Here is a 27,409-nt window from a genome sequence, read left to right as displayed (position 1 = left end):
TAAATGTTTTTGCTGTAAGCCACTGAGCTACATAGCACGGTTGTGGAAATAGCTGACTGATATTGCTACATTGACCATTGGTGACCTTATTGGCAGTTGTTTGGAACACTAATAGAGGTAGAATCTTTATTAATTTGGAGGGTGCTACAGAGTAAGAGAGCCCTGGGGAAATAACATTAAGTACAGACAACTCAAGAGGTTTGGCTGTGATGGAGAGGAAGAAAGGGGAGACAATAGCCAGAAGGGGACCAGGAAAAGGCTGTTTGGCATTGTTTGTTTGTTTGTAATGGGAGAGAGTAGAATATCTTTAAATGGTAGGAAGTTAAAACTAATTGGGAGGAAGTGGTTGATTATAGAAAACAAAAGGAGAGGTGATAGTGTGTCTCCTGAGATACTAAGAGGGGATGATATTTAAATACAGGTAGAGGGATTGGCCTTGGAGGAATGAGGAGAAAGGGTGCCAAGTTTAATATAGTCAAAAAGAATTGATAAGAATGGGAGGAGTTTGGGGTAGACTTGCAAATCTGGTGGGGAGAATTTGAGGATATCCCATCTAATTGCTTTAAGTGGTTCACTACTTTTCTTTGAAGGAGGAAGCGATAATGTCCAGTTAACGTTAGGCTACAAACCACATCTGACCACTTCCCAAATAATATGAATGATAAATAAGAATACATTGCTTGTATTGCTCCTACAGATGAATGCTTTTCAAAGGCTATAGCTCATGGTTTGGTTTTGGGGAACTGCAAGATCTGAATGTGGACAACTATAGAACATTGCTGAGAGAAATTAGAGAAGTCTTACATGAATGGAGAGATATATTATATTCATGACTGGAAGACTCAGTATTATTAAGATGCCAATTCTTCCCAAATTGACCTATAGAGTCAACACAACCCCAATCAAAATCATTTTTGAGAGTAGAAATTGATACAGTGATTCAAAAATTCATATGGAAAAGCAAAGAACGTAGGTACAAAACAATTTTGAAAAAGAACAAAGTTAGAAGACTCCTGCTGTAAGAGATGTATAAGGCAAGGTATGGGGGAGGAGAGTACATTGCTCCCATGCCTGCTCCAGATGCACCCTCCCAGCACCTCGATTTGTCCACCAGCCCAGAAGTTCTCCAAACCCAATTGTTTAGGAATTTTTAAAAGAGGTTCCATTATGTAGGAATGGTGATTAAATCATTGGTGATTGAACTGCAGCCTCTCTGCCCTTCGTGGAGGTTCAGGGGTGGGGCTGAATATGGTTGGTTCGTCTGGAAACCAGACCCCATCCTGAAGCTGTCTAGGGGTATGCCAAGTCACCTCACTAGCATAAACTCAGGCAAGTTTGAAAGGGCCTCACTGTGAATAACAAAAAACACTCCAATGAGCCAGGAAATGCCGAAGGTTTTTGGACCTCTATGCCTGGAACCAGGGACAAAGACCAAATATATATATTTTTAGTATACCACAGTTTATTAAACACAGATTGCTGAGCCCAAGCCCTGAGTTTCTGACTTAGTAGGTCTGGGGAGGGGCGGAGAATGTGTATTTTAACAAGTTCCCAGATGCTGCTGATGGTGCTCCTGGAGAATGTCCTTCTGTCCTTGAGGGTCACAATAGTATAATTTGTCTTTCAGTTGTTACCCTTCTGACTTACGAACTTCCTTTCTTTCTGTTGACTAGCACATTCATTCTGTTCAAAAGTACCACCAAACTTTACTTCAGAGCAAGAAAGCCCAGGATCTAGACCAATCCTCACATGGCACATCTCAGTGAAGGGAAGAATTGTAAAAAGGAAGGTGATGGGAAAGCAAACCACACCCTGTTTTGCTTTTCCCCTTCAATTCTATTTCACTTTGGTTTTGATTCATGTGTATATATCTGTATGTATGTAGCCATAAATTTCCTAAAATCTGCCTTCCTGTTTCACCATTCTCCCTATCTAGATCCAACCCACTCAGATCACCTACAATCACTTTTCTTCAGACACTCCATTAACTGCTTAGTAAGTCACCCTGCATCTAACTATGGGTTAAGATTCCTGTTCTAAATCAGGCTGAATACCCCCAAATCTACTGTGGCTTTTGAGGAATGGGTGCATGTGTGGTAAGAAAAGCAAGTTTAGAAGTCCTCACTAGCCTTGCTGTTTGTTTCTCACTCCACATTTGCCCAGTGCCTCCATGCTACCCTGACAGCTGTCCATTCCCCTGGGCATTGGACTGCACTCAATGGATGTCTCTACCCAGGGAAGCCTGAGTGTTCTCCAGCTCCCACCCCTGCCCTGGCTTTGAGTGGCCCTGAAAAGGAAGATGGGCCAAGGGGCTGAGGTAGGAAATGCTTTTAGGGATAAGAAAAATGTAGGCAGTGTAGTGTTATGATTAAACGTATTCACTTAGGAATCAGGTGGCCCTGGGGTTGGAGTTTGTTTTTGCCTCTTATTAGTTATGTGATTTGGAGCAAGTGAATGTCTATTTGCCTCTATTTCTGTTTCTGTGCAATGGAGCTGATGACAGCTATCTCATACAGAGTTAGTATAATGTAGTAGTTTGAAACATAGATTCTGGTGCCAGACTGCCTGGGTTCAAGTTTTGGCTTGCTGTTGAGTAGCCATAAGGCCTATGAGTAAGTTACTTAACCTCTTTGTGTCTCAGCTTCGACATCTGTAAAATCCCAGTGATAACAGTACCACATACAAAATGATAGCATTTCTTATTTGAGGCTCTTGGGATTTGTCTAGCTACTTTTCTCCAAGAAGACCAAAATCAAACTAAAGAATGGAATGATTCCTAATCCCTAAATATTGAAGTCTGAAAAATGCTAGAATGCAGGATTTTGTTGACATTTTACAATCCCTTTATGAGTGTGTGTTTGTGATAAAGAAACGTTGAACTGTAGACAACAGAAAATCTAGTAGAGACTGGGGCAAAAGTAGGTTTACAGTTGTGAGTATGCAAAACACAGTTGTGCTTGTATTATTTATTAACTAGAGGCCCAGTGCACGAAATTCGTGCATGGGAAGGGTCCCTAGGCCTGGCTGGTGATCAGAGCCTATCTGTGGGGCTGCCGGTGGGACGATTGGGGGCCCCCTGCTGGCACCCACCTTGGCTGGCCTGGGGCCTGTGGGCTGGGGGCAGCTCCTGAGTTGAGTGTCTGCCCCCTGGTGGTCAGTGCGCGTCATAGTAACTGGTCATTCAATTTGCATATTAAGTTTTTATTATATAGGATTATTATAATACTAGAGGCCCAGCACTCGAAATCACATGAGACCCAGACCTGCCGCTCCAGCAGGACCCCAGACCCACTATGCATGAGTAGCTCGCCGCCTCGAGCCACCATGCCGCTCGAGCCCTGCCTCGCCCCGTGAGCCGTGAGCTCCTCCATGCCACGCGAGCCACAAGCCCTGCTGTGCTGCGCAAGCCACGAGCCCCACACGAGCCCCTCCTCGCCATGTGAGCCCTGCCTCGCAGCTGAGAGTGGCTCGCTGGTTGGGGGGAGGGACTGAGAGGTGCTCCATGCACCTCCTAGTGACTGGTCATTTGGTCGTTCCAGCGTTCCGGCCACTGGCCTTTTATAATATAGATTTTCTATATGAACAACTATAAATCTACTTTTGCCCCACCCTGTACTTATAGGTGCTTTTTACTTCCCCTACCCCAGAAATTTATTTAAATAAAAAGAGAAAAATGAAAGCAGGAGCCAGATATAACTTGAAACCTGGTTGTGCTGTGAGAAACCCCTCACCCCAAAAGAAGCGGGGAGGAAGAGGGGCACAAACCCAGTAGGACTCAGTGCAGTGGTGGGAGAGCTGGGCTGGAATGAGGGAGAAAGGGGGTGGCAGTGTAAGCATCAGCCACTTTTGTTTGTCAAACACAATGCAAAACTTTTCCAAATGAAACATTGGAGACTTCAAGAATCAATATTATGAGGCAGTGAAAATGGGTTTTAGTAGGAGATTGGACATTTCTGGAGGAAACTGAGTATATCAAGGGAAAGAAGCTCCAGTAATCAAGCATTGTCCCACTGTGTTAATCTCAGGAAAAACTTCACTCACACTTGGCCATGTAATTTAGATAATCTGTAAGAGGTAAGAGGCGTGCAAATAAAAATAAACATGATGAAATCCTACTGCACGTGATGATGATTCAGAGAGTGTCTGAATTTGAGGAAATGCTCTGTTAAGAATGAATTGCTAATAATGAAGTAAAATGTTTGTTCAAGTTTATTGAATAGCATTAGACTAATAAGAAGCATTATAGAATTGAATACCAGAGACCAACAACAACATTTCGGTGCAAAAGATGGGAGTAAAAACATTTGTCAAAGCAAACATATAAAAGAATACATCTAAATATCACCCTATAAATGCCTTTCCAGAATATGCTATGAATTTAGGTCTTGGGGATCTTTGAATGTTACTAGTTTTTATCTGTGATGGTAACTCCTATAAGGGAACTCATTAAAAGTAGGAAAAAGACCCCATTCCTCTTACTAGTGAACTTTTGAATGGAAGCTGTCTACTATGTGGACCCCCTGTCCTTTGCCAGGCTGGTTTTGTGGGTTTCCCAGGCAGCTTTTACAGTCTCTTATGGAAGCCTGCTTTTCCTTGGGCACAAAATGATTGAAAAGCACTCCCTCACTTCAAGCCAGATGTTCAGGTCTGAGGTTTAAATTTCAATTCCTTTATTTTTCTAGGAAAATTTAGCATTCAACAATAGGGATATTAGTAAAAGACACTTAAATGGAACTTTCCTCCCTGATGAGTAAGAATGCAAACTCCATGTATGTCGGCTTCTTTATTCAAAAAGTTTAAGTTTGCCATTTCAGCCTCCAAAGGGTGACTTTTACATGTATTTTCATGCTTGCTTGTATGGGGAAGCTCTTTAAAATAAAAATTTAAAAAAGATTCAACTGATCATAAAACTGAACCCAGAGCAGGAATGAGGAGGGATGCAGGTGTCCTTGCTGGGATATTGGCATCAGGGCTTCTTGTGTTTAGTATGCGGACCCCCTTTCTCTTGGGATCTAAAAGTTGACGAAACAAAAACATAAACAAGACAGTCATGTTTAGAGAAAGACCACAAACTGTGGCTTTCCCCTGCAGATATCAAGCAAGGAATATTGTGGATACTGGCTTCCAGTTTAGTTTACTGAACTGCTAGAATGAGTCACCCCAACTCTACCTGGTAAGTAATAATGAAGAATTGACATTTGTCTTAGGAACTTCCCATAAGTTTAAAATGGCACCCAATGCCCAGCTGGTGTAGTTCAGTGATTGAGCGTCCAACCCAGGTTCATGCCAGGAGGTCGTGGTTTGATTCCTGGTCAGGTCACATGCCCAGGTTGTGGGCTCAATCCCCAATGGGAGGTGAACAGGAGGCAGCTGATGAATGATTCTCTCATCACTGATGTTTCTATCTCTCTCTCTCTCCCTTCCTCTTTCTGAAATCAATAAAGACATATTAAAAATAATGTTTAATGGCACCCATTTTGACTGTCCAGGAAAGACAAAGCCTTCAGTGCAAATTAGAATCTGAAAAACCCTTTGTATGCCTGACTTACCTCTGTAAATCTACCAACAGATTTTGTGTCCACTTGGATTTAGGATTCAAGCATAGAACCGACCTATTCTTCAACCAGACTCTGGGAGAAAATAAACGAAAATAAAAGCAAAGCAATGTTACATTTTAGTCAATCCTGCATGTAAGATTTGAATATAAAAATAATTATTCTCAGAGGAAGCAAAATTAGAGGTAGGCATTGGGAGTAGGTGATTTATAGCCTGAGGTCTGAGGAATAAGAAGAACACCACTTGCAGAAGCATATGTTTGAGCTGGTGAAACTGACTTCAAAGCTGACAGAATTTCACAAGTCAGAGGTTAATGTTTTGTTGACAACTTTTATGTGAGTTGGAGATACACCAAAATAGCTGACTCCAAGGTTGGCTCACTCTTAAAGCTGTATCACAGTATCTTTTAAATGTTTTTGGCTATTGCGCTTGGGAGAACAAAATAGACTATAAAGCACACTCTCTTGAGGACCTTTTATTTGAAAAAAAATTTAATGAAGTTGATGTGGGAGAGGTTACAGAGCTGATTGCTCTGAGCGACATCTGCATTTTTGGGTTGAGCTACCAGGTAGTGAGGCTCTCACCGCTCTAAGAAATTAAGTGATAACAAAAGCAGCAACAATAACTAATAGCTGATCTTGAGCAAGCACTGACAATGTGCTAGGCATTATGCTCAGCAGGTAACGTAAAGTATCTCAATTCACCTAACGAAAGTCCTGTGCTGGAGGAACTATTATTTCCTGGCCTTCAGATGAAGAACTTGAGTCTTAGTGAGTATATGATGTAGCTTTCCCAAGATTGCACAATAAACACATGATAGAGCAGGATTCGAATGACGGTTATCTGACTCCAGAATCCACACTTGTCGCCACAGCCTTATACGGGAATAATCAGAATGGTAACCAAGTAGCAGACACACGGCTGCATGTTGACCTGCAGTAGAAGAAGTGAGGCCTTCCAGGTGATAGCCAATTGAGAAAACCTACTCTTTATGGGTGTGACCAAACAAAACAGTTTCTTGAGGTGTCATTTGTGTTAGCTATAAAATGACAAACAGCAAGGACCCGTCTACCTGGCTTTGAATCTCCATCCTTGTTAAGTGAATCATAAGAAGTAAGAGTTCATAGAACAACTGGATTCTTGGACAGAGCCTTCCAATTTGGTTTCTGGGTTCATTATGGAAAACCAGATTTCTGGTCATCTGCACTCACAATATTTTGACCCCCTGAATGGTCTGAATTTCTCATAATAATCTGCATCTTTCGTTTCTATATCTGGTTATAGTTTAGTAATGCAGAATTTGGTGAAAAGATATAAAATTACATTTTTATCACTTCAGAACGATTGAAGTTAAAGCAGAGAAAATTACGGTGCATTACTTTCCCTGACTGTGAGGTGAGGGCCTTGACTCATGGCCAAGGAAATGGAGTAGAAAGAAAGAAGTCTTGGTTTTCTACCCAACCAGAGGAGCTGCTCCCAGATAGGGCCTGGCTAGACTTCATAGCTCTGAATTTGAGGACAATAATTGTGGTTTAGTTAGAGCTTTCATTGGCAAACACCTTAGTGAAAGTATAATGCTTTTTTAATGAAAAAGTTTATACACATTTTTTACATTATGGTGTGGTGTTGTTGTTTTTTTTACAAGTTGAATGTAATTAGTCAGAGGCCTAAAGCATTGATATCAAAATGGGACCAAAAAAGTGAGCTGTTTGCAAACATTTCAAAAGTCTAAAAAGGAGACATATGTACTACTATCTGTAATACTTTAAACAATAAAATTAAATTAAAAAAAGAAGTCTAAAGAAGTCCAAAGAGAGAGCTTCTAATGAAAACGAAGTCATCAAAGCCCTAGAAAGATGCTGTGCCTAATAATTTAAGGTGTTGTGAGTGCTTGGTTCGTTAAAGATAGATCCAGGAAGGCGAAACCAAAGTTCTAAGTGCAGTGGCCCTGAACTAAGTGCTTGGCATGCATTCACTCAGTGATATGCAAAAAGATGTAAGGCTCCATTTAAAATATTCAGTGTAGCCCTAGCCGGTTTGGCTCACTGGATAGAGTGTCGGCCTGCGGACTAAAGGGTCCCAGGTTCGATTCAGGCCAAGGACACATGCCTGGGTTGTGGGCTCAATCCCCAGTGGGGGGCATGCAGGAGGCAGCCAATCAATGATTCTCTCTCATCATTGATGTTTCTATCTCTCTCTCCCTTTCTCTTCCTCTCTGAAATCAATAAAAATATATTTAAAAAAATAAAATAAAATGTTCAATGTAACAATCCAAGATTTGTTGAGCCTCTACTACATACCAGGTAAGGGATAAAGCATTGGGAATAGAGGAATGAATAATATCTGATCCCTGTCTATAAAAAACTTATTTTCTGGCAGGAGTGAAAGAGGGGGTACAAACTTGATTGTCTCAACACAATAAGGGTATAATAATTGCAGTTAACATTAACTGAACATTTACTACTGTGCCAGACACTGTGGCAGGGGCTTTTCATGCAGGGTGCAGTCTCATTTGGTGTGATGTAGAAAATGCTATGGTACAAATAGCCACAGATTTCTCTGGGATTACAGAAAGGGAGGGTCACAGAAGCAAGGGGTCATACCATTTCAATAAAAGAAAATATCTATTAGACTTTTTGCAGCCACTACCATCCCCTTAGCCTAACTCTTTATTCAGAGTGGGATCAAAATTGACAGAACAAAAAACTAAAGGACATTTCCTTAAAGCAGACCTTTAGGCAAGGACTGTTATGGAATCTTCTTTTCTTGCTCTTTGACTCGATGGGAAACAAAAGTTTCTGCTTCTGCTGGCCATTTGAATGTGATGGATTCAAGGAGTTTGGGAATGGGGAAAATGTGAGTAAGGTCCTGGCTTGGTCTCATTAGAATGGTGTGCCCAGGGCAGTTATTTAACCTCCCTAAGACTCCATTTCTGCATCTGCAAAGGAATGATAACAATAGACACACCTTCACAGGACTGAGGGATAAAATGAGTGAATGCATGCCAAGCACTTAGTTCGGGGCATCTGCATGATAAACACTGAACAAATATTGCTGATTCTCATTGTTATTATTATTATTCTCATCATTAGTTTTTGAGACTTGTTAGTGACCCTCAAAGTTAATCACTTTGAGATTCTTGGGTAAGAATACTATGTGGCCTATCATTTGCAACAAATGGATGGACCTAGAGGATATTATGCAAAGTAAAATAAGTCAGACAGAGTAAGGCAAATACCATATAATTTCACTTATATGTGAAATCTAAAAAACAAAGAAAAACCCTGAACAAACAAAACAGAAACAAACTCATAAATACAGAGGACAAACTGATGGTTGCCAGAAGGGAGTGGGGTTTGGGGGACTGAGTGAAAAAGTTGAAGGGATTAAGAAGTACACATCGGCAGGTACAAAATAGGCATGGGGTGTGAAGTACAGCATAGGGAATCTACACTAATAAAAGAGAGATGCAAATTAACCACACCTTCACAACGCCCACCAGCCAATCAGGAGTGAGTATGCAAATTAACGCAACAAAGATGGTGGGTTAATTTGCATGCACAGGCGCTGAGCGGCTGGGGGTGGGGCGGGAAGCTTGCGTAGTTGCCATGGCAATGACACAGGCATTCTGCACCACCCCAGATGCTCCAGGCCTCTGGGCAGAGTGGGAAGGCGAAAAGGCTGCTCCGGGCCAGAGCGAAGGTGGTGACAGCAGCCAGGGGAAGGAAGGCCCATTGTTGCAGGAATCTTCGTGCATTGGGCCTCTAGTATAGTCAATAATATTGTAATAATTATACTTGGTATCAGATGGGTAACTAGACTTATCGGGGAGGTCACTTTGTGAATTATATCAAATGTCTCACCATTATGCTGTATGCCTAAAACTAATATAATATTGAATGTCAGCTATAATTGAAAAATTAAAAAAAATAAAATACTATGTAGAAGATATGATCTGATTTTCACTGGGAGAGAGGAATCTCATATATTTTTTATTGTAACTTACATGACTTCCATGTGTGGGCAACCATCCCCAGGCGCATAGGCTGCAAGCTGGGAAATCATGTTGCGCCTCTTTAGGGATGAAACCGATTTCATGCATCTACACTTAGAGGACGTGTTCAAGGTCTCCAGAACACCTGTGAACACAGAATCAGTTATTTTAATCCCTTTGGCATATAATTCATAACTAGAACTTAAATACTAATCGTTCATATAGTGCAATAGAAGACTTAAAAATGTCAGCTTGGTGCTTCCACCCATGTTCCTTTAGGGTACGTATTTCTGCTTGTCTTGATTTATATTCAAACGTTTCCTACCAAAATCTAAAAAATAAAATTAGTTTTGTAGAAAACACAACACCTACTGAAGTTTGTGACAGAATTATATTGGCACTCAGGTCATGGTCCAAATAATAAAATTTGAGAGCCGCTATAATTGCAACTCAGTTATAATTAATGCAGTAGAAAATCAACTGATCTTCACTCCAAACACATAGCAATAGAGCACAAAAACTCATCGCAGAATCCCTGAAGCAGTAACAAGCTCTCCCTCTTATCAGACTCAGTGCCACCACTTGTCAACCTCTGTTTGAGGAAATACCATGGAAGATATATATATTTTTTTGTTTAATACATTGGTCCTCCGTCTCATCTGCAAATCATTACCAAACAAAAGCCAATAATAAAAATTCAAGGCTATTTTTATCCAACAACAAGTTATTAGTACTAGACAAGTACTATAAGTAACCCATCTCAGGTATTTGAATTCTTCCCTCTTTAATCCCAGTGCCTACCACCATGCTTGACATGGTTTGGTAAATATAAGAGACCCAGCTCTCAAGGTGTTTATAATTTAGTGGAGGAAGCAAATGAGCAAAAACTAAAATACCACAAAATGTTGTATTTCACCCAAGGTCCAAACTGCATAATGGGACCAAAGGGCTTTGCCAGGAGCATTGGAGGAAAGAGATGGGGGTCTTGAATAATGGAAATAACATGTGCTGCACTTTAAGAAAATTTGTCCTCTAAACTGTAGCCAAGTGAATCATTCTGCACATGCATCCGATTCCTTCAGTGTATAAAAAGTGACCACTTCAACTAGATATGTATCTATTTACACAAAGACTGCCTTCCCATTCGTTTTCTTGTTTTTACTTTCTTTCCCAAATTTATTTATTAAGACCGTCTTCCCATTTAGACGTGGAAGTCTGCTTCTTTGCAGAAAGCTTGTACTTAAGTACTCCTGTTGTGTTAATAATGGTTCATGTCAGTGCTAAACGTACAGAATTACATCAGACGTTCCCTGCAGGAGACCAACCAGTTGAGTCAATAATCTTTAAATCCTATCAAGGGTTTGGTCAGCCAGGGTGGCACTGACGGACAGAGCAAAGAAGAGATACATGGAAAGAATTAGTGATAGCAGAGCTGCATCTGAAAAAGGCCAGGAATAGACAAACCAAGTATAAGTCACAGGGACATTGGACATCCATATCCCTCCCTCTATGGCTAAGAATCATAATAATACAACAGCCTCCAAGAGTTGAATTCTTAAGCACCTTACTTTTAGAAATCTAGCAAACAGTGCAGTTTTTTTCCTCAAGTCATATTTCCCCCCATTTTCTAATTGAAAAGTAAAAAAGGAAATGTCTGAAGACCATTTCTGTTCAAAAGACAATGACAAGGTAAGTGAGCGTTCTCACCGTGGGCTGGAGAGAGGCTGCTGACCAGCAGCAGGAGAAGCAGACATCCGGGGATGAACCTCATTCTGCCTGAAGGTGGAGTTCAGACTTCAGCTCTGAGTCTACGCTGTGGGTTCTCAGCACAGAGACTCCTATTTATTTACCCAGTGAGGGCCCTCCCACTGCCTCTGTCTCCTGTAGGTCAGCTGTATCATCATTTTTTTTTAAACACCCAAATATTGCTGAGATTGCTTTTTGTAACTTCTCTTGCAAATTTTATGAATTTGCTTCAAAGCACTATTAGTATAATGAAATGTTTCTTGAAAATGTGGATGGTGAGTGGCAAGGGTGCTGCAGGAATTTGGGGGTGGGAGAGAGGGAAAAGATCAGCTCAGAGGCTCCACAGCACTCTCTCTCTCTGGGATCACTATCAGTGACCCTGGCTGTGAGTGCTTCCCTCCGTGAAGGGCCAGCAGACTTTCTCAAAGGCATTTGAATGAGAGCTCCACGAAACTGGGGGCTCTGCCAGGCACATCATTGCATCCCCAGCACCTGCAAGAGAGTCTATTGCCTTTGGTAGGTGGCCTGTAAGTATTTGCAGATCTAATGAACGTCTCTTTATATCCAGATCCCTGTGCTGACTAGGTTACTGTTTTTCTACCAGACTTTATACCTCTTATTTTACTATCTGCAACATAAGATTACTTATGTCATCTAACTGTTATGGAAATACTGGGAGGGGGGAGTATGTGTCCCTTCATTGGTGTGCTGGTATCTTGATGAAGGGACGGAGGCAATGGCTCTGAGGAATTAAATCTTTCTGGCGCGGGGACACATTTATTGAGCTTAAGAACCAGGTGTCAGTGGAAGGTGTCCTTAGAATTTCATCAGATGCTGAACTCATATTTCAGTGTGTTTAACAACGCATATGTGCACTTTGGTTTTCCTCTGGCCAAATAACCCCTGGGAACAATCAGCCTGCTGCCTTAAGTCACTTCCTAGTAGCTCTTTGACGTTAAAAAAAAAAAGTATGTGGACAATGGCTGGTGTGCCCTAGAGGACCACTGGGCTGCCCTGGGAGTACACAAGTGTGCATATGTGAAACCAGACCCATTGAACCACGGAAAAATCAGAGGTTTGGTCTTCCAGATGTGGCTTTCTTGACAATTTGATTTTTGCTGCTCAATTAGCATTGTGGATGTTTAGCATCCTAGATGTACCAGTTGTCACACAGGGGTTATAGCAATACCATGCAACCTTCTTACAGCAAACCATTCTCTGGCTGGCCTGAATGACTGCAGGGACAGGGGACTCATCGGTCTTCAGGCAGCCCGCTCTATTGTTTGGAAAGGTCTAGTTATTCAAAAGCATATATATATCTTCCCTGATAGTTCAATCACTTTGTCCTAATTAATTAATTAACCCCTTATCACCATATGACAACAATTCTAAATGCTCTTTCATATCATATTTGAAGACATGGTATGTCAGATGTCAGTTGGGTCCCACAGGAAGCAGATGCTGAGCTGAGCATGGATGGTGGAGTAATGGAAGTTTTTGTTTTGTTTTTCAGAATATAATAGATAAAAGGGAAGAGGAGGCAGGACTGGGCAAGGAGAGCCTCAGACTGCAATGCTGATCTATAAAGTCTATGAGAACTCAGTGGGGGACTCCTGAGAGAAGACTGTGTATTAGAGGAGCCCATGATGGGCAGGGATGTCCAGTCCCTACTACCCCTGCGATGCTCAGCCACTGTCTGGGGCTGCCGGGGTTCTTGTTCCAGCATCTAGAAGGGTTCAGCAACCTGGAGAAGGGCTGTGTGTAACTTAATAAAGAGTCCAGAGATGAAGCATAATTTTGAAAGGCATTTGGGGATCAGAGGAGCTTAGCCAAAGAAACTAAGATCTCCTCATCTCAGGACCCCTAGCTTTTTATTAACACAAATTGTCCTAAGGCGAGGTGGAGATATACACTTCAAAGGGTAGGGTTAGGTACAGAATCCATTGTCAGATTGGAAGAATTTGCCTACGGCTGTTCAGGTGTTTGGCCAGTAGGAGGCAATAACATGTAGATTAAAATGCCCTGAGCTGTCAGGCAGCAAGCAATCATCCTTTTCAGGTTTGGGGAAATGCCTTTAGCCATTCCCAACAGGTGACAACATATGTGACTCAGCCCTTGTTGAGTCCCCAAGTTCTATCAACCTTTCTATGAAACTTTTGCAGTTATGACATGCTGGAATTGGCTTCCGGCATGGGGCCTCTTGAAACATCATGGTTTCTGGTAGAACTGCAAGGCAGATTCTGAGGGGCTAACAGCTGGAGGCTGTCAGCTAACTGCACATCTCACAGCTGGCCAACGAGTTATTTCTTTGCGGGAGATCTGAGCAGTGAAACTCTGTGGTTGTCAGATGGGGTTATAAACTCGAGGTTAAGAGCACGAACTATGAGGTCACCAGGTCAATGACTTTGGGCAGGTCACTTAATTTATCTATGGCTCATATTTACCAGTTTCACATGGGAATCATATTAATTTTAAAGGATAGTTTGGGGAATAACATTATTTTGGATATGTACAGTTCTCAGCAGAGAGCCTAGCACATAGAATGAATTCACTAGATGCCTATATGTTCATCCATTCATTATCAATGTCTTACTAGCTTCTACTCTAAAACCCACATGTACACACTTCAAAGGTAAATATCTCTATGTGTTATAAGTGTTGACAGGTTTTTGAGACCTGTTTATCTTTTTCATTGTTTCTCCTAAGTCACAAGTGCCCTTTCTTCTGCCTTCCCATACCTCTGTGACTCATAGGCACACACACACATACACATATACACATACACTGGCATACACACACACGTCTGAATACCATACTATCCCAAGTATGGCTTTGCCAATACAAAGTAGAGGAAGCTGTTACCTTTTTGGCCTTAGGCACTATTGTTCTACTAATGCATTCCTAGACTGAATAACAGTATTCTGGTCACTTATATTGAATTGATAGGCAACAAAAATTTCTATGTCTCTTTCATTGTACTCTTTTGCAATTTGATCTTGGGACCCCAGTGTAGGAGTTTTACATTTATCTCTATTACGTATACTATATATCCCCTTGTTGGAGCAAAAATGAGTGATGCTGACAATAACAGAAAGAGTGTAGGTAGGGGCAAAGGTACCTGAAAAATCTAAAAAATTCCATGATTGACTCTTGTTGAAATAGGACTGCTGGGTCAAGGAGCTAATTCCAGAGCAATTCTAAAATTTTATTTTCTTCTTTTAATTCCCAGAGCTCTGGATTAGTTTATACCGACCAAAGAACCTTATACCTGCCTGCCCCAAGATGGGGTTGGAGGTTGCACAGCTCTCTGGTAACCAGATGATTCTAGAAGTTTCAGGTATGACTCCATAATCTCATGTACATCAGAGGTATACATTTTAAAAGTTTGGAAGGCAAAAAGAAAAATATTTTTAACCAATAGACTTAGGGCCCAAATGGAAACATTTTATTTTTTAAATAGCTTTTAGAAATACTTTTGTTTGCAAACATAAAAATATGTAACTTAATTTGTGTCAAACTGATTATTATGATCAGATATATAAAAACTTAGGGAAAATGAGAAAATTATAGGGAGGGCTTTTTTTCCTGGTTTTGGAATCAAACTAGATGTTCTCTCCAGACCCAAGAAAAACTGGAAAGTTTTGAGGACCTTAGAACTGAAATTGTGGTCCATACAGAAGCACACTCAGCTTCCCCTGGGAGCGTGTTAAAAAGGCAGTATCTCAGGTCCCGCATTTTAGTCGGACTGCTAGGTAATTTGAATGCACCTTGAAGTCTGAGAAGCACTGGGCTAGGGTAGCATGAGCCACACGTGTATTCAAATTGTCTTCAGAGAAATGTTTGCACAAGTCATCTCCTCAGAGTATGGCGCACAGATTTCTTAGTGAGAGCAGACAGGACAAATGTGCTCGCCGACAGCTACATGCAGAGCAGTAACAACAACAAGGAAATTCTCAAGATATCAAAAAGTGAAATGTCGCTCTAATAGAGGGGTGGCTGCACTGCCCCAACCACCTACCAATCTAGCTAGCCGGTAGACATTGGACAGAAGGCCCACGGTAGGGTTTAAAATGATGAAAGAGATAGAATCCTTATAGTTTTATGTATCTGTAATAAAATAAGAAACAAAGCAAATGCCACTGACCAAATTAAGTACATTTTTTTTCATTCCATTTACAAAGCAGCTCAACTAGAAAACAGGAACTTATTCTATTCTGTTAACAACTGTGTTTCACCTGCTGAAAGTCTGACATCTCTTTGCTTCCACATCGCTTTCAGCACGACAGGAAACTATTGTAACCTGGCAGGTAAGAGCTCAGGTTCTGAAGTCAGACTATCTGGGGTGTGTCCCCAAGGCTCCGTTCCTCCTGTGTCAGTGGGGCTTCTGATAGTAATAACTGCTTAGAGCGCTGTGCATGGAACATAACAGAGCCAGGAAAGAGTTCTGCTCAGTGTTCGGGCAAAGAGAAAATACTCAGTATGTGTTAGATTTTTCACTTTTGTAAAAACACAATTATTACTTTATTTTATTTATTTTATTTTATTGTGGCAAGAACACTCACCATGAGCGCTACCCTCTCACACCTTTAAGTGTACCATCCAGTATTGTCGACTGCAGGCACAATGTCGTACCTGGAGCGCTAGACCTTATGTATCTTTTCTAAGAAGCGACTTTGGCTTAGTTGTGATTGCAGCTCCTGGCAGGAGTCGAAATGTCACGTAGGCTGCCATTGGACATTTACGATTCCTTGAGTCTAAAGGTCCTCTGGTCAAACATCTGTTCCTCTGAAACCGATCACCCACACTCTATTTTTATCTACTTTCAATAAACATATTAATCTGCTTTTCCTAAGAAGATGACTGAGTAGGTTTGTGTCAGTTACAAATGTACCGATGTTTTATTGCCATCATTTTCATTTCCACGGAATTGCTTACAGCAGCCTGTTGTTTGCCAGACAATGGTTTCAAGACCCATACCTGTTTTTCAAAAGTAGTTAAATTTCAAGTTTTACTCAAGTTCAACTCAAACACAGTGGATCCCAGACAAACCTGAAGTGTGGCTATCTAAAATCCTTTCCTACTGTTCGGGTGGTGACGTGCCAGAAGACTGCTAGGTGGCAGCATTACTTACGAAAACAGCGTGCAGAGAGGGAAAGTCCTCAGGTGAAGGTCCTGCCGTGCTGACAGGAGAGCTGAGTTGCATATTATTTCAACATTCAGATTCACTTATCTGATCTGGCTTATTGCTTTTTTAAAAAATGTGTGGTTGGAGACTTTTTGATTAGGCTGAAATGCTAATCAAGGAAGGGAGAAAAACCCCTAAAAATCTGAAGTAATCCAACAAATTCTGGTCCAGCTCCAACTTCTTGGCCCTGAGGTTGCAAAATCAGATTGTGTGTCATTCTCTGGCATGCAATCCTGTTAGGCCTCACAGCAACTGAGGGTAAACCTTCCGCGACTAGAAAGTTTTCTGAGAACAGTAAGGCCACCACATACCAATGTCGAAGTGCTGGTCAAGTTTCCTAGCCTGTTAAAGCATGGCACAGTGAGAGTCAACAAAATAGTGAGCTTGTTTCTCCTGTTTGGATTCCATCATGTACAGATTATTTCACCAACTGCTTTTTCCCCTTAGCACCTCTTCGTGTTGTAACCATGTATGGAGTCCTGGATGTTAGAAATGGAAGTCAATGGTTTCATTTTCCAGCAAGAGCAGCTCTATTTAATTTGGAAAGTTTTTGGCATATCCCTCTGTTCTTTTAATATCTGCTGATCCTTAGACCTCAGGTGTCCACAGATACTTCTCTTGATCTCATTCTCCTTTGCTGGTGCCTCCTCTTTCTCTAACCCGACATTAAGCTCCTCTTCTCACTATGCACACTCCCTAGGCAAGCATCTTTTCCCTGCTTCAAATTTAGATGTATGTCCACTCATATCGCTATTTATCCAACAGCCTACTGGTCATTTCTTCATAGAGACCTCGTAGGTCCCTCCAGCCCATTAAATTTAAAATTGAACTTAGTTTTTCCAAAAGCTGTTCTTCCTCTTGTGTTCCCAGTCTTACTAAAGGGTATCATCATTCACCAAGTCACTCAGAAACTAGGGAGTCATCTTTAACTCCTTCATCTTCATTAACCGTTTGAGTCCCAAGCAGCGCGATTGCGCTGCTGAGATTTTATGTCGAGAAAACCCAGCACATTTCAAACATTGTGGACAATGCGCTGTTTGGGATTCTTCGACAGTGCTTTTTTCAATACCCCCTGGGACTCAAACGGTTAATCCCCACACTTATTTGATCTCCAAGAACTGCTACTTATATCTGTTAAAGTGTCTTGGCTTTATCTACTTTTCTCCACTTTCATTGCCACCTCATATTCCAAGCTACAGTTGCCTTTTTATTGAGGGACTAGAGGCCTGGTGCATGAGATTCGTGCACTGGGGGAAGAGGGCGGTGGGGTGTCCCTCAGCCTAGCCTGCACACTCTCCAATCTGGGACCCCTCAGGGGATATCCGACTGCCAGTTTAGGCCCGATCCCTGTGGAATCAGGACTAAACCGGCAGTCGGACATCCCTCTCACAACCCGGGACTGCTGGCTCCCAACCACTCGCCTGCCTGACTGCCTGATTGCCGCTAACCACTTCTGCTTGCCAGCCTGATCACCCCCTAACCCGCTCCCCTGCGGGCCTGATTGATGCCTAACTTTTTCCCTCCTGGCCCGATCGCCCCCAACTGCCCTCCCCTGCTGGCCCAATCACCCCTAATTGCCCTCCCCTACAGGCCTGGTCACCCCCAACTACCCTTCCCTGCTGGCCTGGTTGTCCCTAAATGCCCTCCCCTGCCAGCCTGGTTGCCCCCCACTGCCCTCCCTTGCAGGCCTGGTCCCCCCCAACAGCCCTCCCCTGCAGGCCTGATCACCCACAACTGCCCTCCCCTGCTGGCCATCTTGTGGTGACCATCTTGTGGTGGCCATCTTGTGACGACATGGGGGGCAGCCCATCTTGTGATGGCCATCTTGTGACGATGTGGGGGCAGCAATCTTGTGACAACATGGGGGTGGCCATCTTGTGATGACGTGAGGGCACGAGGGCGCGAGGGCCACCTAGGCTTTTATCCTATACTAGAGGCCTGTTGCACGAAGAGATTCGTGCAATAGACCTTTCTTCCCCTGGCTGCCGGCAGCGGTTTTCTTCAGGCAACCGGGACCCAGGCCTTCCCTCGGCTGCAGTGGAGAAACCAAGCCTCTTCAGTCTTTACTCGTCTTCAGTCTTTGCTCGGGCCGGAGCCTTCAGTCTTCACTCCGCGCATGCATATGAAATTAACCTCCATCTTTGTTGGGTTAATTTGCATACACATCCTGATTGGCTGGTGGGCATAGAAGAGTGACACCAATTTGCATGTTTCTCTTTTATTAGTGTAGATAATAAAAGGGTAATATGCAAATAGACCAAACAGCAGAACTATCGAACAACCAATCAAAGCATAATATGCTAATGATATGCTAAGGCTGCTCAACCACTTGCTATGACATGCACTGACCACCAGGGGGCAGACAGTCAACTGGTCAACCAGTTGCTATGACATGCACTGACCAGCAAGGGGCAGATGCTCCAACTGGTAGGTTAGCTTGCTATTGGGGTCTGGCCAATCAGGAATGAGCGAGATGGGCTGGACATGCCCTGGAGCCCTCCCGCAGCCCCTCCCTGGCCCAATCCTCAGCCCAATCAATTGTGCACTGGTGGGGTCCCTCAGACTGGCCCGCACCCTCTCCCAATCTGGGACCCTTTGGGGGATGTCGGAGAACTGGTTTCAGCCCGATCTTGCAGGCCCTCCCCTTGGGAGGGTGTCAGACACAGGGCTCATGGCTGGCGAGTGCTGCTATGGCAGCACAATGCTCTCCATGAACAGGAGTGGCAGGCAGGAGCTTCAGGCAGCATGGGACTGCGGGTTTCAGCTAGATCCCTGCAGGCCACCCAGAGGGACCCCACCCATGCATGAATTTGTGCACTGGGCCTCTAGGTAGTATAGATAATTGGCATATAATATTATAATAGTTTCAGGTGTACAACATAGTGATTAGAAAACTGTGACGTGATCACCAAAAAAGTCCATGTGTTACCTTATAAAGTTAAAACACTGTTATTGAGTATATTCTCCATGTTGTACATTACATACCATGACTTACTTTTTAAAACTGTACTTCTTAATCCCCTTTACCCATTTCAATACCCACCCAATCCCATATCCTTGGACAACTACCAGTCTCTTCTCTGTATCTATGAGTCTAGGTTTTGTTTTGTTTTTTAGATTCCACAGATAAGTGAAGTCATGTAGTATTTGTCTTTCTGTGTCTTATTTCACTGAGCACAATTTCTCTGTTCTCCTTTTTTCATTTGTGGTTTGATGACTTTCTTTAGTGTTATGTTTAGATTGCTTTCTCATTTTTTCGGTGTATTTACTACAAGTTTTGTATCATGGTTGCCATGTGGTTCACATACATCACCCCATGTTTATAATAGTCTATTTTAAGTTGATAGCACCTTAAAGTTGAATACATTTCACTCATCTGCTGATGGGCACTTAGGCTGTTTCCAAATCTTAGCTATGGTAAATTGTGCTGCTATGAACATAGGGGTACATATATCCTTTCTGATTGGTGTTTCTAGTATCTTGGGATATATTCCTAGAAGTGGGATCACTGGGTTAAATGGAAGTTCCATTTTTAGTTTTTTGAGGAAACTCCATACTGTTCTCCACAGTGGCTGCACCAGTCTGCATTCCTACCAGCAGTGCATGAGGGTTCCTTTTTCTCCACATCCTCGCCAGCACTTGCCATTTGTTGATTTGTTGATGATAGCCATTCTGACAGATGTGAGGTGGTATCTCATTGTCGTTTTGATTTGCATCTCTCGGATGATTAATGGCTTTGAGCATGTTTTCATATATCTCTTGGCCTTCCTTATGTCTTCTTTCAAAAAGTATCTATTTAGGTCCATTGCCCATTTTTTTATTGGGTTGGTTATCTTCCTTTTGTTAAGTTGTATGAGTTCTCTGTAAATGTTGGAGATTAAACCCTTATCGGTGATAACATTGGCAAATATGTTCTCCCATGCAGTGGGCTTTCTTGTTGTTTTATTGGTTTCTTTTGCTGTACAGAAGCTTTTTATTTTGATGTAGTCCCATTTGTTCATTTTCTCTTTAGTTTCCATTGCCCTAGGAGCTGTATCGGTGAAGAAATTGCTTAGGCATATGTCTGAGATTTTGCTGCCTATGGATTCCTCTAAAATTTTTATGGTTTCCCATCTTATGTTTAAGTCCTTTATCCATTTTGAGTTTATTTTTGTGTATGGTGTAAGTTGGTGGTCTGGTTTCTTTTCTTTTTTTTTTTTTTTTTGCATGTATCTGACCAATTTTCCCAACACCATTTATTGAAGAGACTGTCTCAACTTCATTGTATGGTCTTCCCTCCTTTGTCAAATATTAATTGAGCATAGTGGTTTGGGTTGATTTCTGGGTTCTCTATTCTATTCCATTGATCGATATATATGTTCTTATTGTGATCATTGTTATTATTTAAGCTATTGCTGTTTTGTGCGTCACTAGCTACATTTTTTCTATTATCTCAAGCAAAGTGTACTTTTAAACTTTTTTCCTGGAACTTGCTTTACAGACAGGCCTCTAGGACATGACCAACATACTGTCTTAATCTTTGACTATAAGCTATGTGACAACCAAAGCAATTGAAACATTTAGTTAAAGCCTATGCCTATATTTCTAGTCTCTATGATCTAACACCTAAACATGTTGATTGTTAACTGCCAGTTTCATAATGGACACGTGTTCTTAGTGCTCTTGCTTGTTAGCTTTAGCTTTTTTTAAAAAATACATTTTTATTAATATCAGAGAAGAAGGGAGAGAGAGAAAGAGATAGAAACTTCAATGATGAGAGAGAATCATTGATTGGCTGCTTCCTGCATCCCCCCTACTGGGAATCGAGCCCAAGCCTGGGCATGTGCCCTGACCAGGAATGAAACCATGACCTCTTGGTTCATGGATCAATGAGCCACAACGGCTGGGCTGCTTTAGCTCTGAACACACACCAGAAAAATTCTACTATATTTCCTGTTACATTACTTTCTATCTGCCTCAGTGATATACAAAGGAATTTTCTTTGTCCACAAAATGTAAGCCACAATTTTTTTAGTATGTCAAGTTCAATAAAGGACTAGCATGAGGATAGTTAATTTTCATTCCCTACCCAAGTTAAATGATTATTTGGGACCATTAAGAGAGGGTTGAGGAGTCTCTGTGTGATAACATCTCTGACTAGAAGCATGCTTTTTTTGGAGGCCAAGTGATATTATCTTAGGAAGTAGGACAAAAAACTAAGGGAGAATCTGGGCCTCTGTGGACCTGAAGCTGGTTGTCTAAGAGCTCACCCCCTCCTCCTCTTTATAACTCACTCTGGTAGATGTTCGAGATACCCATACATAGCCCTTCTGGCTCAAAATCCAGTGTTCTGACCATTAAGTTGAGCCCCCAAGCACCTGCACCAGCCCAGGAGTTGCCAGGAAGCAGATGTCACTTCTGAAGAAGAGCAGCCTTGCTGCCATGACATGGCTTTCACCATGACTTCCACGTCACCCAGGAGCAATGCTGACCTTGGCTGGTGCTCAGAGAGTGGCACAGGCCTTCTTTAAACTCTCACCCAATCCAATCTCTGGGTTCGGCCCCTGATAACTGTTAGGGGGGACCCCTGCCCTCTCACTTCCAAGCAGCTCTCTGTGTTCCCACTTCTGAGGTAGCACTAGTCTTCCCCACCCCTCTAATGCCTCTCTTGCATGCGTCCCTTGGCAAAAAACACCCTTTGTCTTCAAACACACTAAGGTTTTCACTGGAGTCTTGGAGATCAGCTGTGAAAGCTCACTGTTCCTGAACTGATTACTTCAACTCTGAGCTCCAAATTTTCTTATCTACAAAAAGGGAATAAAACTTGTCTATTCAAGGATGATGTAAGACACCAATGTATGTAAATGTGCTTCTTAAAATATAAAATGATTTTGAAATTTAAGGTATTTTACTACCTCTTCATTGCTCATTTATGCATTTCCGTTAATGTAAATCCTGAGGTCAACTTCCTCAAAGCCACATGAACTTCTCAGCTTTGTTTTTGATGGCAAGGCCACAAGGGAATGTCCACTCATTCATCATGACAGCATCAGTGACAAATCTCTGACTTTGGTCTGACTCCCAACAGTGGGAACCGAGGAGATGATGTGAGGCAATGGTTATCCTTCTTCCTGTAAATTGAAGGTAATTCTATCTGCTCTTCCAAGCCTAGTTGGCTCTTAAAATGTTTAATTTGTGTGAAGAAACAGTTGTGTTAAAAGAAATAATAATAAATAAAAGAAACAGTTTTGTTTTATCAGCAAGTGATTCATAATAGCACACAATCAGGGAAATGGAGTGAGCTTACAGTTTCTAATCATTTCTTCTGGTCAAGAATTTTCTACCTTGTTGGTCTGGAAGAATGGATGGCTGGCCAGGGCACATGCCCAGATTATGGGTTTGATCCCCTGTTGGGGTATATACAGGAGGCAACTAATCAATGTTTCTCTCTCCCCATTCCTCTATCTACTAGTAAATCAAGAAAAATATTTTTAAATAAATATTTAAGTTAAAATTACAACCCTGCCCCCTTTAATATAAATTATTAATCTCTCTGGATTGTTCCATCTTTAAAGTAGAGCTAAGCGTACTGTAATGCACATTTAGCCGCCCAGCAATTCAAAATGTCTTGTTTTGGAGGAACCTCCTATTCTGTGATTCTTGGGGAACAGTAAGATCTCATTTCCAGTATAGCATCTGAAAAGGCCTCTGGCAGTAAGGGCATAAGACCCAGAATGGAAACCATAGTGTTCTCACCAAAATTTTAAATCTTGCATGGTGCAAAGTCTATGTTTTAACTGGACTGATACAGTGGCATGATCTGAGTATTGTTCCTGCTGCCGCATTCTCCATGGTTTCCCCCTGGGTTTGCAGCCTTCCTTTGGATTTCCAATGTCCTTCCAATGATTTTTTTTTATAGGTAGTAGGAATTGTTTTTATTGCTGTTGTTTGTTTATTTGTCACTGACTACCCAGACCCTGTGAAGAGAGATACTATACCTTCTTTGTAGATAAGAAAATTAGAAGCTCCGAGTATAAGTGATCAGTTAAAGTTGAATGAACTCTCAAATCTAGGTGTCCTGACTCCAAAAGCCATCATTCAGCAGATGTTTGTTGCACACTGACTCTGTGCCAGGTGCTTGTGAGCATGAGGGACACCATGGTGAATGACATGGATGGGAAGCCCACGCAGGGCTGTGCAAAGTGTGGCCTGCATCCTGTAGACATCAGGACCATTTGGAGCCTTACACACATGTGGAGTCTGAGGTCCAACTTACTGCATCTGAATTTCTGAGGGTCAGAGTAGGAAAGCTGCATGGTTAATAAGCCCCCCAGGTTCTGGGGATCTACTGCATTATGCAGTGATTATACTCAACAGTAGTGTATTATATATTTGGAAGTTGCTAAGAGACTATATCTTAAGTGTTGTCACCATAAAAAAGAAGTGACAATTATATAACGTGATGGAATGTTAGCTAATGCTATGATGGAAATCATTCTGCAATAAATAAGTGTAACAAATCAACACATCGGACACTTTAAACTCACACAATGTTGTGTGCCAATTATATCTCAAGTTTAAAAATCTCCACAGGTGATACTGATTCTAAACTTTGAGAACCATTCCTAGTATAGTGACACAAACCATAAATTGTAGAATATACATAGTAAATAGCATGAAACAGGCCGCATTTCTAATGGATAACTTTGTGTGGCATGAAGAGTTTTAACAAAACAAAAATACTGGCCCTATACTAGGGCTTGGAGAATAGAACTGCATACATGCTAACCCCATAATAGAATTGGTAAGTGGCATCTCTACAGGAGAGGGGATAATTCACGGGCTACCGGCATGCCAATAGAACTTATCTCGGCTGTTTGGTTTTAAACCCAGAAGCAGAATAGGAAGGAATTGCAATGTGTCTTGTGTCCATGAAGAGCTAATTTTTTAGGCTTCTTAGAGTTAAGTTTATCATCAACATTGTGATACTGTGTTTTGCTTTATTAAATTATGATGCTATGTGCAATTTCATTTAAATAATTTATTTTAAAAAAAGGAATAATACTTGTTTTGGCTAAAATTAGTGAAAAAGTCAAACTTCCCATAAATTGCCTCTGTGAATCCCCCACAACCATCAGCTTCTTTGAAGTAGGATGGTGACTTGAATAAGCACTTTTGACCTTGGCCCACACATTGCTCAACTGGAAGAGAAAGACTCCACTTTACCTTTGAGTGTTTCTTTCTCCTCAGGAAACTGGTTTCTAAAGACAAAGAAGAGATATTCTCTAAAAGGACATTTCTGACATATGTGGCAAGAGGTTAACAATTTATATGTAAGTTTGGGATGTCTTTCTCTTCTGAATTAAAAATATATCTTACCATCTCCCAGAGCCACTGAATGCAAAGGTCTCTGACTTGGAACTTCCCTGCAAACCCTGAGGGGCTGTGATCACACTTTAATAAAAACTGACTTCTCTGTACTTCAATCATCAACAAACTTCACAGAGCTTTTGCATGGGCCATGAACTTTTGGTTTATGGGAGGTATGAGTGTGGGGAATGCATATGTAGGTGTTTAGGGGAATGAAAAAGCGAAGAAGAACAGTGTGACTCTTCAGATGGAGGCACAGGCAGTGTGTCTGGATGTTGTCTAGTAAACTGAATTAACCTCTTCTTAACTTCCTATGTCTAATTGATAAAAAAAGAAAAAGAAACATCAGACAGTTTGAGCCAATTGAATACATGAACATCTTTCAAAGTCTCTCCATGGCTCTAGAAAAGCAAGCCATCTTGAACAATCCCAGCTGTATGCTAAGCACTTGGTGCTTGGCCCTGGGGTCAGGAAGCAGAACTTTTATGTAGCTTTCAACAATTTTCTCCACCCAGCCTATAATCAAAACAAGGCTCTTGCAAGAACTTCTGTAAATGTATATACCAGTAATCTATAGTAATCTGCAGCCTTTGTAGCCACATGAGCCTGAAATAGAAACTTAGACTAAAAATAGAAGTGGCTCAGGGGAAATTGCTCCAACCATGAGGGGTAATTTTCATTTCTGGTAGTCATAAAAGGAAGCCTTCTAACCTAGTCTTCCTCAATTTGGTTTACCTTTATCACTTTCGCTGAGTGGTTTTAAGGGTCGTGTGCAGTGATTGCTATGGGGGTATTCAGTTTTGTTCGTTTATCTATGTTTAAGATGGGGTGGGGGGTGAGGGTGAGTAGAGCCTATGAGGTTAACCCAGGAAAGAACTGAAGAAAGAGGATCCAGGAGAGCAGACTAAAAGAATGAAGACAGAGTCAGATCCACGTTCAGGCTAGAATAATTCAGAGCTTTAAACGACAGAACAGCCAGGTAGATAGTTTTTGAGAGAAACTCCTCTGATGATATATACATGTGACAAGGACAAGTAAGAAAATATTACAGATTTTAAAATAATTCTTCTGGTATGCTCTTTCAGCTGGCATCACCATTGTCAGTAATATATAAGGCTAGACATCTATAAGATGGAACTAAGCTGACTGGAGTGTGAAGTACTAATGATCCTTTCCTACCAGAGCAGTGATTCTTGGAGGCAGGCAGCTGTGGTACTAGAATCCCTGAGGTTCAGGACCAATGTACTTCCCACCCACCCAACCGCAGTGACCCACTCTTCCGAATTATAGTTTGTCATATACCTCACGAGTGGGGCAGTGGTAAGAAACAGTAGAATAAAGTATGTACCCAAATTCATAGTAACATTTGAATGCTCATTAGGACTTTTTCTATGAAGACTATAATGGTGGGAATAGGGGGAGGTGGCCTCTTGGGAAATTAATGTAAGAGTCACAACATTTCACTGAAGAGACATTTTTCTCTTTCCTGAATCTACCAAGGGTAAAAAGAGGATGTCAAGATCATGCAAAGGAAGCAAGACAAAAATCCCCTTAGCCACCAATGCTGGCGCCCTACATTGTTCTAAAGACTTTTAAGGAGTGGAGATGGGCTGAGAAGGTGGACACAGGCATCTCATAAAAGCAGCAGGAAAGGATGGGGAGGTGAAGAATGCGAGTCGGAGTTCATGCCAGTCTTCAGTGAGGGCTGACTTCTCCAGCCAAGTCCATCACAACCAGGAGCAGAAGTTTCCTTGGCTCCAGCCTGTCCACACACTGCTGCCATCCCTTTGCATGACCCTACCCCCCAGGCCAAATGGACGGGGCAGCTTCACGCTCATTGTCCTTGCAGTCGGTCCCTCGGTGAGGACTATCTGAGAACCAACAAGGCAGACCTAGACTTGAATCCTGTCTCTACCTCTTATTCGTTTCATGGCCTTGGGTGTGTCACTTGCTTTCTTTGAACCATGGTTTCCTATTCTTTACAATAATAGTCATTGGAGAATTAAATGAGCTAAGAGGTGACATCTTTGACCCAGTGCCTGCTGCACAGGCCTGAGCCTTTGTGAAGATTCCAGTTACTAGTAAGCAGATTGCTTATCTCCATCCTTTGAGCCACTGTCCTACCAAGTACCCACCTCTGTGATTGCATTCAACCCCGAGGAACCCAAACACTTACTTTTATATAGTATCCTCAGCTAGACTAGAGTTCCTGCAGGAAGTGGTCAAACCTCACAGCTTTGTATTCCTCACACTGTAGCTAGTAGATACTCAATGAAAGTCTGTCAGATCCCTATGGTTCCCCTGCTGATTGAAGACATAAGCGAGTGAATGAAGGGGGTTGGCAGTGGGGAGAAATGAAACTGGAGGTCTTCAGTCACCCAGGGGAATGTTCTAACATAACATCCTTTTCTTGTTTTGACTAGTTTAGCAAGTAAGACACCAGACTTACTGGATTTTATTCTGAGTACTGTTGACCAACTTGTGAACAAAGGAAGTCTAGGCTGTATTCACTTTTAAAGGGCCAGGTAGGGAAGTCTCGATGGAGTTTCAATATGAGGCTGCTGAGTTCGGAGTGACTA

At 41.9% G+C, this 27,409-nt stretch overlaps 1 protein-coding gene across 1 annotated transcript; it reads right to left on the bottom strand.

Annotated features, from left to right (window-relative positions):
- Nucleotides 1–4,203: 4,203 nt before the first annotated feature.
- CXCL13 (C-X-C motif chemokine ligand 13) lies at nt 4,204–11,357 on the bottom strand. Its single transcript, XM_006084517.3, has 4 exons — nt 11,258–11,357; nt 9,563–9,695; nt 5,550–5,630; nt 4,204–5,012 (listed from the first exon to the last, which is right to left on the bottom strand). Exons 1-4 carry the CDS (start codon nt 11,319–11,321, stop codon nt 4,967–4,969), a joined length of 324 nt encoding a protein of 107 aa, XP_006084579.1. The 5' UTR covers nt 11,322–11,357; the 3' UTR covers nt 4,204–4,966.
- Between the last annotated feature and the right edge of the window lie 16,052 nt (nt 11,358–27,409).

The sequence above is a fragment of the Myotis lucifugus genome, unplaced genomic scaffold (genome assembly GCF_000147115.1).
Source record: "Myotis lucifugus unplaced genomic scaffold, Myoluc2.0 scaffold_12, whole genome shotgun sequence".
In the NCBI taxonomy this organism is placed as follows: Eukaryota; Metazoa; Chordata; class Mammalia; order Chiroptera; family Vespertilionidae; genus Myotis; species Myotis lucifugus.
The sequence above is the reverse complement of the archived record's forward strand: the minus strand, read 5'-3'. Positions and strand labels throughout refer to the sequence as shown.